At 45.8% G+C, this 13,961-nt stretch overlaps 2 protein-coding genes across 3 annotated transcripts in view; one reads left to right on the top strand and one right to left on the bottom strand.

Annotated features, from left to right (window-relative positions):
* Positions 1 to 317, bottom strand: part of FAM149B1 (family with sequence similarity 149 member B1) — a 24,463-nt gene extending 24,146 nt beyond the window's left edge. For both annotated transcript variants that reach the window (XM_068140372.1, XM_068140373.1), the window contains exon 1: positions 158 to 317. In XM_068140372.1, coding sequence (XP_067996473.1) covers positions 158 to 207 — 50 coding nt within the window. In that variant the 5' untranslated portion in view covers positions 208 to 317. The remainder of the gene's footprint in view (positions 1 to 157) is intronic.
* Positions 299 to 13,961, top strand: ECD (ecdysoneless cell cycle regulator). Its single transcript, XM_068140370.1, has 13 exons — positions 299 to 517; positions 871 to 988; positions 1,182 to 1,269; positions 3,822 to 4,000; positions 4,744 to 4,936; positions 6,123 to 6,251; positions 7,115 to 7,240; positions 8,252 to 8,337; positions 9,091 to 9,197; positions 10,805 to 10,982; positions 12,254 to 12,321; positions 12,451 to 12,671; positions 13,243 to 13,961. The coding sequence occupies exons 1-13, from the start codon at positions 322 to 324 to the stop codon at positions 13,471 to 13,473; spliced, it is 1,920 nt and encodes a 639-aa protein (XP_067996471.1). The 5' UTR covers positions 299 to 321; the 3' UTR covers positions 13,474 to 13,961.

Below are 13,961 nucleotides of genomic sequence, written 5' to 3'. Positions count from 1 at the left end.
GAGACCCAGTAACCCGGGCCTTAGCTCGGCCCCGCCATCCCCCGCGCCTAGGCAAGGGGCCCGGTGCTCGTTTTGAAGCGGAGTGCGGGTGGGCAAGGGCGGGGGCGGCGGGGACCCCCACAGCGGGACCGGGGGGTAAGCGGCAGCGGCGACTCACATCTCTGTCGCGCCGAGAGGCACCGGCTTCCGCGCGTATCGCGCGATCATCCTCAGCTCCGCCGCGCCGCCGCCGCCGCCGCTCGCCGCCGGGCCGCCGCCGCCATGACGGCGCTCCACCCCCGAGGAGGCGGACCCAGGCTCGGCCCCGCTCGCCGCGGCGCTATGGAAGGCCTCCTGCGGCCCGCGCCCGCGGAGGATACCGTGTGCTACCGCCTGTTTGCCGCGGCGGCGGCGGAGCCGGGCGGCGAGGCCTTGCTGCGCCGCTGCGCTGAGGCGATCGTGGTGCGGTTCGCGCCGCTCCTGGCCTCCTACATCTGGCAGCGGCAGCCCTTCGGCCTGCGCTATGTGCCGCCGCGGGGTAAGCCCCACAGGACTCGGCTGTGAAGGGGCGGGCGGCCGGGTGGGCGGGAAGCGGCGGCGTGTGAGGGTGGGCTCGGCGGGTGGGAAGCGGCGGCGTGTGAGGGAAGGGCTCGGCGGGTGGGAAGCGGCGGCGTGTGAGGGAGGGGCCTGGCGGGTGGGAAGCGGCGGCGTGTGAGGGTGGGCTCGGCGGGCGGGAAGCGGCGGCGTGTGAGGGTGGGCTCAGCGGGTGGGCTCAGCGGGTGGGAAGCGGCGGCGTGTGAGGGAAGGGCTCGGCGGGTGGGAAGCGGCGGCGTGTGAGGGAAGGGCTCGGCGGGGCGCTCAGGCTCCTCTCCTCTCTCTGCTCCCGGCCAGGCGATACTCCGGCGCACATCGGCGGCAGCACGCAGTTCGGCGATAATGTGGAGGACGAGTGGTTCATCGTCTACCTCATCCGGGAGATCACCAGGGAGTTCCCGGGGCTGGCTGCCAGGTAGCGTGCCCGGCCTCGCAGAGGTGCCCATTTGGGGCAGGGACTGAAGGGGCAGCGTCCTCTCTAAGAAGGGCTGAGGAAACGTCGTGTCTTAAAACCCCCGCAGATAGGGAACCTGCCTTGAGTAACTAGATTTAGAAATGTGCATCTTTTCCCTGGTAAGAAACCTTTGCCCTGGTTTCTTCTTGTCCAGAATCGATGACAACGATGGGGAGTTTCTCCTAATAGAAGCAGCTGATTTTCTCCCGAAGTGGCTGAATCCTGAGAATAGCAACAACAGGGTGAGTTAAACTTCTGTGCCACCTGGCAGGTGGCTCACTATGGCTGTTTATGTAACTCTTGGGAGTTTCCTCTTGCACGTCTATCTAGCCAAATTCTCTGACTGCCACTGAAAATTTGGAGTCCATACTGGTGAGTGAACTTACGATCAGGGCTCAAGACTTGTTTAAATTAACTGCATGCTTTGTTCAGCAGAGTCTGTTTTCACACTGGTATTATGAGTTTCTTTATGCTTGCTGTGGATGTCGAATGAGAGCCTTAACCAGTGGACACCTCTGACACTGGATTCTGCTCTCTTGTGCCCTTGCAGAATGCAGTGTTGAGTTAGTGTGTCCTGTAAGGATATCTAGAAATGGTTACAGACGTCAAGTGGTTCTTCTGGAATTGCTTGGTTGATGGAAGGAAGGGAGAGAATGTTGTTATATTCAATTTATTCTTACACTAACAGCAAAAATGTGGAGACTTTGGCAAAAGTATGGAGACTCTTTCAGCTAGATCTGACTCTTGCACACAAATCATTCTTCAAGAGATGTTCCATACTGCAGAGCTGACTAAACCTTTTAAAACTTCATGCTCACCGTGGCAGATGTGAAGGCAGTCAACGCTGCAGGCCTGGGGAAGTGTGGTTGGAGAGCTGTCTGGCAGAAAGGGACCTGGGGGTTCTAATCAACAAGCAACTGAGTATGAGCAAGTAGTGTGCCCAGGTGGCTAGGAAAGCCAGTGGCATCCTGGCTTGGATCACAAACGCTGTGTCCAGTAGGAGTAGGGAGGTGACTGTCCCCTTGTACTCATCTTTGGGGAGACCACACCTTGAGTACTGTGTTCAGTTTGGGGCACCTCAGTACAGGAGGGATATGGAGGTGCTGGAGCCAGTGCAGAGGAGGGCAACAAAGCTGGGGAAGGGCCTGGAAAATAAGTCTTATGAAGAGCAACTGAAGGAGCTAGGGATGGTTAGTTTGGAAAAGAGGAGGCTGAGGGGAGACCTCATGGCTCTCTACAACTACCTGAAAGGACATTGTGGAGAGGCTGGTGCTGGTCTCTACTCACAGGTAATTAGTGATAGAACAAGAGGAAATGGCCTAAAGCTATGACTGGGTAAGTTTAGACTGGACATGAGGAAAAAAAAATCACATCAAGAGTGGTCAGGCATTGGAATGTGCTGCCCAGGGAGGTGGTGGGGTCACCAACCCTGGGTGTGTTTAAAGGTCATTTAGATATAGTGCTTAGGGATATAGTTTAGGGGTGAACTCCACAGAGTAGGGTTATCAGTTGGACTGGGTGATCCTGAGAGTCTTTTCCACCCTAAATGTTTCTGTGATTCTGTGAAGCCATTGGATTATTGATTGATCTGTAAAATCAGGTTACTGGAGTGTGAGGAAAGCTTGGATAACACAGGAACTACATAACGTGATTTGTATTGTAATATAAATGTACCACATTGCTTTCCTCAGGAGCACTCTGGGATCTTCCTGAGCTGTCCAGCTCTGTTGTAGACACTTGGGTTTTTTCTGCTGTACTCTTGAGTGCGCAGGCATGAGGGTTTGCTCCCCTCAGATCAGGGAGTGTTCAGGACTGGGGAATTGGTAACTCTACAAGGAGACAGCCTGAGCCTGTTGTAGGTGAATAAATTGAGCAGATTCTTTCACCTGCAGTATGGATCCAGGGAGTTGATAATGTTACATCCAGTTCTTTTCTTAGGATCAGGAACCAGCAAAGGTCATGTGTAGCACCTGAAAGAATGTTTTTAGTCCCTTTCTTCCTCTGTGTAATTCTCCTGAAACAAATCTCTAGTTGAAGAGAAACTTTGGGTACTACTGTTATTAAGGAAACAAGATACATTTGACCAAACTTGCTGCACTTGAAACAAAGGGGTTTAGTTACTGGTTGGATAATGGTCCTTAGCATGTGAGACCACACCTGGAATACTGTGTCCAGTTTTGGGCTCCCCAATTCAAGAGACAGAGATCTGCTGGAGAGAGTCCAACAGAGAGCCACGAGGGTGATTAGGGGACTTGAGCATCTCCCCTGTGAAGAGAGACTGAGAGCCCTGGGTCTTAAAAAGATTGAGAGAGGATCTAGTCAATGTCTATCAATATCTGAGGGGTGGGTGTCAAGTGGAGGGGGCCAAGCTCTTTTGGGTGGTGCACAGTAATTAAGACAAGGAACAATGGATACAAACTTGAACATAGAAGGTTTCAGCTCAACATGAGGAGAACCTTCTTTACAGTGGCAGAGCCCTGGAGCAGGCTGTCCAGAGAGATTGTGGAGTCTCCTTCTCTGGAGACTTTCAAACCTGCCTGGAGACATTCCTGTGGAGACTACCCTAGGTGACCCTGGATGTTTTCTGGAGGTCCTTTCCAACCTCTAACATTCTGTGGTCTGCACTTACCTCATCTCCCATTAAAGATACATAAATGCCATTTCTTATATTTCTCTATTTGTACTTCAGTATTCTCGGTGTTTAAACAAATGGATTGTATATGAAATTAAACTCTGCATTGCTTGGTGTGTGACTGTTCTTATCCTGCCTGATGGGCATGTAACTGTGTGGCAGGTGTTCTTTTACAAAGGAGAGCTGCACATCATCCCACTGTCAGAGACCGATGAGCAGGAATGTGACCTCTCTGCTGCCAGCCCGACAGTCTCACAGGTGTTAACGCTGTTATCCACCCGCTCTGAGGAGTGCCTGGCTGCAGAACCCATCAGAGCCGCAGTCTATAAACGCATCAGTGGGTATGTGGGCATTTCATTTGGGTCTCTGCAACAGTAAGATTGGATTCTGGGCTGTCTAGGGTGCTTTTCTGTTTTCAATCATTTTCCTGTTAGATGTGCTAAAATTGCTTGCTTTTCAGAAACCACCAGCTAGAGGTCTTTCTGTGGCATTCTTCTGAAGAAAGAGATTCATGTCCTCTAGGCTGTAGTGTTAGCTGGGCACTCTGACAGTGGTTCACTGCTATGGTGCCACACCTGACCATGTCAAGAGTCGTTCTTCCTTAGCATCCTTCTTGGACTGAAAAAATCCCAAAGTTCTTTCAGGCTTTAGAAGCTCTTTGTGCAGGGAGATAGGGGACTGAAATGCAGAACCAGCACTGTTGTAGAACAGAGCTGATTTGGTCAGCGTTGTACATTACTTTTTGCAAGGATCTAGCAGCTTGAGCCTCATGGCTTCTACATGGGGTGTCACGAAGGGTACTGTAGAGCTGGATGTGTTGATCAAGTTCACAAGTGATTCAGTTTACCAATGCAGAGATTGAATTTCTATTAGCAATGTGTATTTTTTATGCATATACATACACACACACACATTCAGATAAAACCAGAAATTCAGGTGTGAGATTAGCTGAGTTTTAACTTTAGTGTAGAATAATCTTAAAGCACTTGGCCCCCTAAATAACTTAATATTCAAGTGAAAATGGGAAGAACAATTCAAAAGGAGTGGTTGGGGCTTGCAATGCAGTTGACACACTATGTTACAGGTATCCTGAGAAGATCCAGGCCTCGTTTCACCGAGCCCACTGCTACCTTCCAGCAGGCATCGTGGCGGTGCTGCGGCAGCGCCCGTCCCTGGTGGCTGCAGCAGTCCAGGCCTTCTACTTGCGCGATCCAGTTGACCTGCGGGCGTGCCGCTGCTTCCGGACCTTCCCCCCAGAGCAGCGCGTGATGACCACAGTAAGTGAGCCTCCTGATGGGACTTCTCACTGATGGAGGTCCTATGGGCAAGTGGTGTCACAGAATCCCAGCATGAGAAGGGTAGGAAAGGGCCTCTGGAGGTCATCCAGTCCAACCCTGCTGCTAAAGGAAGGTCACCCAGAGCAGATTGTCCAGGGTCACAATGTCCAGGTGGGTTTGGAATCTCTTCAGAGGAGGAGATTCCACAACCTCTGGGCAGCTTGGCACCCTCACACCAAAGAATTTTTGCCTGCTGTGCAGATGGAACCTCCTGGGTTCCAGTTTGTGACTATTGCCCTTTGTCCTGTCACTGGGCAGCACAGAAAAGAGTCTGGCCCCATCATCTTGCCCCCCAGTCATTAGCTGTTGATCAGCATTGACTGAGTCCCCTCTCAGTCTGCTCTTCTTCAGGCCAAACAGCCTGAGGTCTCTGTCCTGAATTGAGTCAAACCTTTCCTTCTCACAGGGATGTTCCAGTGCCTGCAGTATCTTTGTAGCCTCTGCTGGACTCTCTCCAGTAGTTCCCTGTACATAAATATATGGATTTAATTTTTAAACCAGCATGTTTTCTGATTTGTTTCTTTTTCTTTTGATGCTAGACATGGATTAACATTTTATTAGATTCATAGCTTTTCTGCCTTCAGATTGACCTGGCTAGACTTTCAAGTGGCTGATGGTGGGATAAGCATTTCTGAAATCAGGAGTTACTGCTAACAGGTCCTCACACAGCTTTGTGAAAGCAATTTTATGAGGTATTTTATGAGCATTGTCCAAGCAGTGTTGTGCCTGCTACATCTTTATATCACAGTTATACCCTTAGACTCCTCAAAATAAGATTTGGAGTCCCATTTTGGACTTTTAGACTGCTCTGGAGACCATAACTTGGTTTTTATTAACTGAGAAGAGCTCTTCTATTTTTCAAGATATGCCTTGTTGATGTGGGTGCTGAGGGCTTTCTCTAGCATCTTCAGACTGAATTAAGTTCATGTTTATTTAGAGAGGTCAACTTGGAATATGTTTTGCTGTAAAGCAAAATATCTTAGGCAAATGTATCTAAGAAGCATTCTGAATACCACCTCAGGTACTGTCTGCTAGATGGGGGTGCTTCCAAGCAAAGTTCACGTGAGGCTGGTGGGAAGCTGATGACTGCACTACAGTGAGTGTTCTTTTGTCCTGGTTTTTCCAGGTGACGTTCACCAAGTGTTTGTATGCACAACTGATGCAGCAGAAGTTTGTTCCGGATAGACGCAGCGGATACACATTGCCTCTCCCATCTCACCCTCAATACAAAGCCCATGAGCTGGGCATGAAACTGGTAATTATCTTCAATGCATTTTGTGCTTAGTCTTGAGTTAGCTTGTTAATCACAGAATTGTCAGGGTTGGAAGGGACCTCAAAGATCATCCAGTTCCAACACCCCTGCCGTAGGCACCGGCACCTCACAATAGATCAGGTTGCTCAGAGCCCCATCCAGCCTGGCCTTAAAAACCTCCAGGGATGGAGCCTCCACCACCTCCCTGGCCAACCTGTTCCGGTGTTTCACCACCCTCATGGTGAAGAACATTTTCCTAACATCCAGTTTGAATCTCCCCACTTCTAGTTTTGCTTCATTCCTCCTAGTCCTATCACTACCTGACATCCTCAGAAGTCTCTCACCAGCTTTCTCATAGGCCCATTTCAGATACTGGAAGGCAACAACAGGGTCTCCTTGGAACCTTCTCCTGTCCAGGCTGAACAACCTCAACTCTCTCAGTCTGTCTCCATGAGTGTCCAAGTAATGACTCTGCTTCTGAGTTGTCTGCTTGTACAGCAAAATGTGAGGAAATCCACAGCTAGCCATTTTGCTGGAAGTACAGTGCCATAGGGAGTTTGCTTTTACAGAACAGAGCAGTATTGTACTTCCACAGATTATTAATACAGGTAAAGTCTTCATGCCTGTGTGAGGAGCAGCTGATGCACTATAGATCTGTGTTCTAGATTGCTTTGCCCATGTAGAGAAACTTTACAAAGTCAAAATGCTCCATTATTGATGGAGAAGGGCAGATTGCAACTTCCAAAGCAAGGTCCTGCTACCTGGCATATAACTGGGTTTGGCACCAGTCTGTTTTGTACAGAGTATGTAAAGGTGCACTTAAATTTGTCACATCTTGAATTCCTCTTCTTGCTTCTCTTATACAGGCTCATGGCTTTGAAATTTTGTGCTCCAAATGCAGTAAAGTAGCTCCTGATTCCAAGACAAATGTGCCACGTGGTCCCCTATGGGAGAGATTCCTCAACAGCCTGAAGGAAAAAAATTACTTCAAGGTGAAGTTGTGTGTGTGTGTTTTAAACATTCCAGGAAAAACATGTTTAGGCTCTTGAGCTTGTGTAAATAGCCACAGCAGGGCAAGAAATCAAATGCTTCTGCCTATGAAAATGAATTAGTGTTTTAAGGGAGGTAAGTGCAGTTTGTTCCACTTTGAATGAATTAATTTCTTGTAAACATTAAAAAGGGGAAAAAAGAAAACAGGATTGGGGAATGAATTAATCTGAAGAAAGGGAAAATACAGCTAAAGAAAGAAACCACAGTATGGTTGTGTGTCTGTATGACTGTTTTCACTCTTACCATTAATTTGCAGGTCTCTGGAATGAAATAGATAGATCTAAGTGAAGTATAGATCTTTTTGAAGATGTATACTTAACACTCCTGGACCCACTTGGGCCCAGGGACGTGTATTTTTTGTTTGTGTGGGTTTGGTGGGGTTCAGTTTTGGGTGGGCTTATTTTGTGTGTGTGTGTGTTGTGGGGTTTTTTAAACACACTTTTGTCTTCCTGTTTGAAGTTTATGAAGTGCACATAGTTGTCTGTTTGAAGGTTATCAAACTGGACAACTCTGCTGGAATGCTTAGGTTTGTATTTTTTAGACATAGGAAAAGGGAAGTATTTTTACAGCACTGCAGGGCCACTTCTGAGGATAATTTACAAGCACCAAGAGTTTCATTCACAGTTTCTGTAGAAGTTGCAACCAGGGCGTGTTAAATCCACCCTGTGTGGGAGCCACAGCATTGTCTGTGTGTGTTTGTAGTGTACAGCTTAAGACTTCAATTCCTATTTGACTGTGAAAACCTCTTAGGCCCATTTCCTGTATTCTGTTTGAAGCACACATGGCACAGCAGTACTTGTTTGGATTACTTGGATTGTTACTGTACTACTTGTTTGGGTTTTCTCAGCACTGAATTTCTGTGTGGCAAAGAGTTTTCGTTAGGAAGCCTGGCTGTGAGAAGGAAGGGGAGGGAGAGCTGTTTAAATTCATACTTTGTGCTTTGAATTCAATAGGGACAGCTGGAAGGGTCTGCTAAGTACCTGGAACTGTTGCATATGGCAGAAGATTACTTCCAGCAGTCTGTTACCAAGCCAGAAAGGTAAGAACTACTTGAAATTCATACACTACCTGCAAGCACTTTAACTTACCTGTTTTAACACTTGGTAACCAACACCAGAACCCTTTTCTCCATTGTACACTTGACATTGGTGCTGTGGTTAGAGCACAGAGTTATTAATTTCTCTAGAACATACTCTCCTGGTAGGAGTTATTGCTTGGATAACTATTTCTCTTGGTTCTGTAAAACACTAAGCCCTTCCAAGTGGGTTAAGAGGTGACTGAAAAGCATCATTTAGTTGTTTGGCTGTAGAAAGTGTTTAAAATTTCATTGAAAAGCATTCCCAGTGAATAGTAAATATGGAGTAATCTGTCTCCTGTGTTCAAGACAGGCAACTGGCTGTAGTTGTCCTCAACATCAAATCCAAAAAATGAGATCATTACAAAAATATCTGAGAGTTTGCCAGCTCTTATCTTGACTGTGAGTTGCTCACATTTCCAGTCTGGCAAGCCTAATGTTTGCCAAGACAAAATAAATGTAAAGAAAAAAGCCAATGAGAAATGGGCTTTGGAGGCATCAACAAGGAATTGCAGTCATTGACTGTGGCTTGGTTTGGCTAATACTCTCTGTGTAGTATTCTGGTGCTTCCCCTATATTTACATACCTTTTTGACCTATTTGCACAGAAGGTATAATGAGGAATTTCAGTGGAAACTTGCATAAGGAATGTGTGATGCCATTGGCATTGTCATCTGCATAAAAATCCATTTCAGTAAACTGGTTTTTTAACTTCTAGCTCTGCTGAAGTGAGCCCAGGTGATGAAATCTTGACATTACTACAGACAACAACCATTGATTTGAAGGAACTTGAGAGAGATGCAGCTTGTCTTCCTCCAGAGGATGGTGAGCAGGATGGGAGGGTGGATTATTCCTCTCACGAGTGATTATTTGGCACGGAGTGGGTTAACATTCTCAGCTCTGTACCAGTCTGTGTCTGCTTGTTTCTCTTCTCTCTTGTGACTACCAGAGGTGTTATTCATGGGCTGTCATGTAAGATAGAGGCAACCAGTTCATTGGTGTAAGCCACGAAGCTTGGGGCTGTGAATTGACACCATTCAGTCTCTGGTTTGATACCACTAGATCAGTAACACTCTCCACACTTACGCCAGACCAAGTACTTTGTGTCAAAAGGCTACCAGACAAAAAGTATTTAAACTTTCCATAATAGTGAAAGCAATTCCAGTACTGACAATACAAAGCCAATTAATTTCTTTCTGGTCTACTCTGATGGCCAGTTGTCTCAGTCCAGAGAAGGAAAGAGACTCGGTTCTTTTGAATATTCCCATGTTAGGAAATTAGAGGCACAAACGAGGCCAACAGCCCTCGAGGCTATTTATTAACAGAATAAAGGGGATGGAACACAAGAAGGGAGAGAGAGAGAGGGAAAAAATAGAGAGAGGGAGAAGAGGGAGAGAGAAGTGGAAAGGAATTATATTACCACACCCACCCAAGACAGTTTGGGTCTGTGGAGGAAGGGTGCTGCTGCTTTGGCTTGGAGATGTCATCCTTGTTGGCTGTGCTGTCCTCTGCTGGAGGAAGGGAGGGAGAGATCCTGAAGTCCAAGTCCTTCTCTGAGCAGCCGCTTCAGCTCCTTGAGCTGCAGCAGGCGGAATTTAGGACACAGAGAGAGGCTTCCTCCTGGTCTGCTCCTTCCAGGCTACAAGGTGATGTCTCTGTCCTTTTCCCTCCTGGTATTTTACTTGTTTTTCTTCAGAGCAGCATTGCCCAGGTGTTTTCCTTCTTCCAAGGCAGTAGTTGCTCAGATCTTTTATGCAGTTTTTTAGGTATGTGTCCAGGTGGTGAGTTCATTGTCCTTTGCACCATCCTCCCTTTCCAGGGTAGCTGATGGGTAGAGATGATCTTGTCTATGCACATTCGTTATCCAGTGGTGTCTGCCCAGTACACATCAGCTATTGTCTGGGCAAGCAGCAAAGGTGATTTTATCTTTGTTGAGTCACATCAAGAGAGACAAGATTTACTCTCTCACACCAGTATAAGACCAGCAGAAACTTTACATAATATTTTTTTTTTCCACTCCTTTGACTGAACTGTTGTTGGTTGTTGTCAGTGTGTAGTACATGTTACATCTGTGTGTCTGAATGATGCAGTAGCACACAAATCCAACATTTAGTGTTACTGGTCCTAGTCAAAGGCTGGATTAGTTTCCCCTTCATAGTGTAAACCTTTTCTTCCTGCATTTAGTGGCAGAAGGATTATCTGTGACTAGAACAGTATTTGCTAGTTTGAAGCTGCCTGTAAAGCAGAGTTTTATAGTGAAACAAAATCAGAACTCATCTCAGCTTCTCACTGTCTTATACCCTGTGTTATTCAGCAGCAGCATGAAGACTTCGGAATGCATAAAGTGCTGGCAGTACTGTGAACCCTCTGCTCTTGGCCTTGTGGGCTGGCAGTCTTGTGCAGAATACCAAGCATGTCCTATATTCTTTCAGATGACAGTTGGCTGGACATTACACCAGATGACCTAGATCAGCTGCTGAAGGAGGCAAGAAATGAGTCCCTTCCTTCCTCAAATGAGGAAGAGCAGAAATACGACTTGGAAGCAGTTGCTGAGAGCGTGAAGGCTTTTGTATCCAAAGTCTCCACGCATGAAGGAGCAGAAATGCCATGGTAGGAGTGCTTTTAAGTTTGGTGTTTGGTGTAGAATAGTTTTTATCTTGGTTGATTCTGTAACACAGAGAATTGAAGTTTGGAAGTGTTCTATTCAGCAGAGGCCTGAAACAAAGCTGTGTAAGTAATGACTATGTGGTTGCTCTTAAACCATCATAGGGACCACTGACACTGGTGCAGGTAAAAATGCTGGAAGTTGTGCTGTTTTCCAGCACTCTTACTTACTTCGGCTTTGTGGATTTAACATTGTTTTAATCCTTATAAGCTAGAAGGCTGCTTCTTGTTCCATCTCAAGTTCATCTGTGCTGAAATTTTTCTTCCACGGAGGACTAACTGCACAGACTGCCAAGATTTGTCTGATGAGGCTGTACAGAAATAAAACTGAAGTTAAGGGAATCTGTCCCTGTGAGATAAGGCTGTTGATCTTTGTGGTACAGCTGCATTTAGATTTCCTGTGGATGAGTGGTTTTTTTACACTACTGAAGCACTTGCTGTGCACCTAGAGGCAGGAGAAAAGAACCACTGTGAGTCCTTCCAATTGCTCCCAGCAGTGAAAGAAGAGAGCTTAACTATTTAGACAGCAGCAGAATGCCACTAGATGGATTGTGAGAGTTAAGAAAGTGTGGAAATATCGTGTGGACAGGCCTTTAATGTAAAGGGGAGGAAAAAAAGTGAGGTAGTAGCATATTGTCCAAGCTCTTTTTCATAGCTTTAATATTGGGAAAATAATGCAGTGTGAGCTGTGTCAAGTCTGCTCAATTTATGCTCTTAACTCTTTGATCCTTTTTAGTTAGTTTTAGTCTCAATGTCAGACTTCCACTGTAGGCATTTTCAGTTATTTAAAAAACCCGAAAGACAACAATGAAAAGGTAAACCACTGAGCCTTAAGAGAGAGCAGAACAAAGTCTTTAGTGTTCTTTCTAGGCAGGAGACCTCACAGATTCTCAGCCTTTTAAACCTTTGTCCAAGGTGTAACCCCACCACTATGTTGCAGAAGGATTCAGGCATGCTTATTTTGGTTGTCTTCAGTTTTTATTTGACCACAACAAACGATTAAAATTGTTGGCTTGACTTTCTTTTTCGTGCCAGGAATTCCTCCACTTCATGCTGCATTCCTAATTCATACAGGCTTTGGCTTTAGACTTCTAATCACTTCCAAGACCATCAGTTCACATGTGGCAACTTTAAGCTTGAGAGAAATCATCATTGCCTGGTTCAGGTTTATGCAAACATAAAAGCTTTACATATTTAACAATCCTTTCATATTTCAGGTCCTCTGATGAATCTCATGTTACCTTTGATGTAGACTCCTTCACAAAAGCCTTAGACAGAATTTTAGGTGAGACTGCTTCTTTGTTTCTTCTGTCAGAAAACCTCATTGTTGGTTGGCTTCTCTGGGTTTTCTGCTCACCCCATGGGTTCAGTGCTGCTTTGTTTGCTCTCTGAACTGACGCAAAATAATACACAGGGGCAGACTCTGAAGAGCTGGATTCCGATGATCTGGATGAAGAGCAGGAGTTTGACTTCTCTGATGAGGATGATGAAGACTTAGATGCTGAAAATCAAGGACAGGACCAGAAGGTATCACCTAATGAACTTATAGGCAGTCTCAAGTCATACATGAATGAGATGGATCGTGAACTGGCACATACCAACGTTGGTAAAAGTTTCACCACCCAAAAGAAAGAGGTAAGTACTCCTTGAGTTCTAGTTTGCAGCATAATAGAGAGTAGGAAAGGTACTCAGAGTGATCATTCCGAGTCATGGGATAAAAGATTTCTGTCTCCTGATCACATGCTAACTAATTACTTAAAAAAGCTCTAACCCCATGTGCAAACAAAATGTGCTGCAGTGGCACCATGATAGGTTTTATTTAAACACAAAAATAGCTAAGCTTTAACTTGCAGCCAGTTTCCAAGATTTAAGTAAGGCAGTTTCGGTAGTAAGGCAGGCAGCTGCAGCTTGACTTCTGGAGTCCTGTAGTAGATCAATAGGAGACTGAGCCAGGGCTTGGTAACCCTCTCTGTCCTTCTCTTGGACCTTAATCTGTAAAATGGAAAGTGATGACTTTTAACTGGCATCAGCATTTGGTAACTAAATTCCTGCCTGTCAAGACATTGTGGAATGTACTGAACTTTGCTGGCTGCAGAAATGTTTCCTTGATTCTTTTGCAGTGTATGTTTTGGTTGGTTGGTTTTGGTTTTTTTTTTAACCCTATTGATACAATTTGATAAAACTTTTCCCTTTATACTTACCATAGGCAAGTTCTGTTAAAGCAACTACATCTCAAAGTGCTGGCCCTGATTCTGGAGCTGAAGATCCTGAGTTGACCCCAGTTGATGTGGACATGAACCTAGTAGCTAACCTGCTCGAATCCTACAGTGCTCAGTCTGGTCTGGCAGGACCCACCTCTAACATTTTACAGAGCATGGGAGTGTATTTACCTGAAAATGCAGACCACATTGCCTCCAATAAGGCAGCAACAGAGTAACAGACTGTCCTAGGTGAGAAGACAGTGGCTGCTTGAAAAATGAAGCACAGAAAGACTGGCAGGCTTTGGAAGAAGAGACAAAAGGTTTGACTTTAAAGCATTTTCTGCATTAGTTCTGTGTGACTTTAAAGATGCTGAGTGAATTTACCTGCAAAAGCCATGTTTCTAAAGCGTCCTTCAGCCATGGCTGGGTGGTTTCAGTATCTGGAAAGCAGTTCATGGTCTGAAAATGCTCCTGCCTTCAGGGGGAGTTGGAGGGACAGTGTTCTCCTGTGGGTTTGGGAATGCTGGTTAAATGCTCTGCAGAGACTTAATCGCTTTTCCAGAAGTACAATGCTTCATTGTCAGAACTTCTGATAATTCCTGTAAGAATCTGCTCTTTATTAAGCAGGAGGATTTGAAGAGAAATTGGATTGAATATGTAAATATTGGCTCTTAAGTATTATTATTTTTTTCTTCAATTTGTTTAAATAAAAAGCAGAAATGCA

Source organism: Melanerpes formicivorus, unplaced genomic scaffold, assembly GCF_026170545.1.
Source record: "Melanerpes formicivorus ecotype bairdi unplaced genomic scaffold, bMelFor1.0.p_v2 SCAF_6, whole genome shotgun sequence".
NCBI lineage: Eukaryota > Metazoa > Chordata > Aves > Piciformes > Picidae > Melanerpes > Melanerpes formicivorus.
This window is presented reverse-complemented; position numbering and strand designations above follow the sequence as displayed.

Excerpts from the sequence above, each read along its gene's own strand:
- ECD (XM_068140370.1), top strand. The coding sequence starts at position 322 with ATGGAAGGCCTCCTGCGGCCCGCGCCCGCGGAGGATACCGTGTGCTAC. Across the intron at positions 989-1,181 it reads TTCCCGGGGCTGGCTGCCAG|AATCGATGACAACGATGGGG; the intron begins GTAGCGTGCCCG and ends CTTCTTGTCCAG. Across the intron at positions 4,937-6,122 it reads AGCAGCGCGTGATGACCACA|GTGACGTTCACCAAGTGTTT; the intron begins GTAAGTGAGCCT and ends TGGTTTTTCCAG.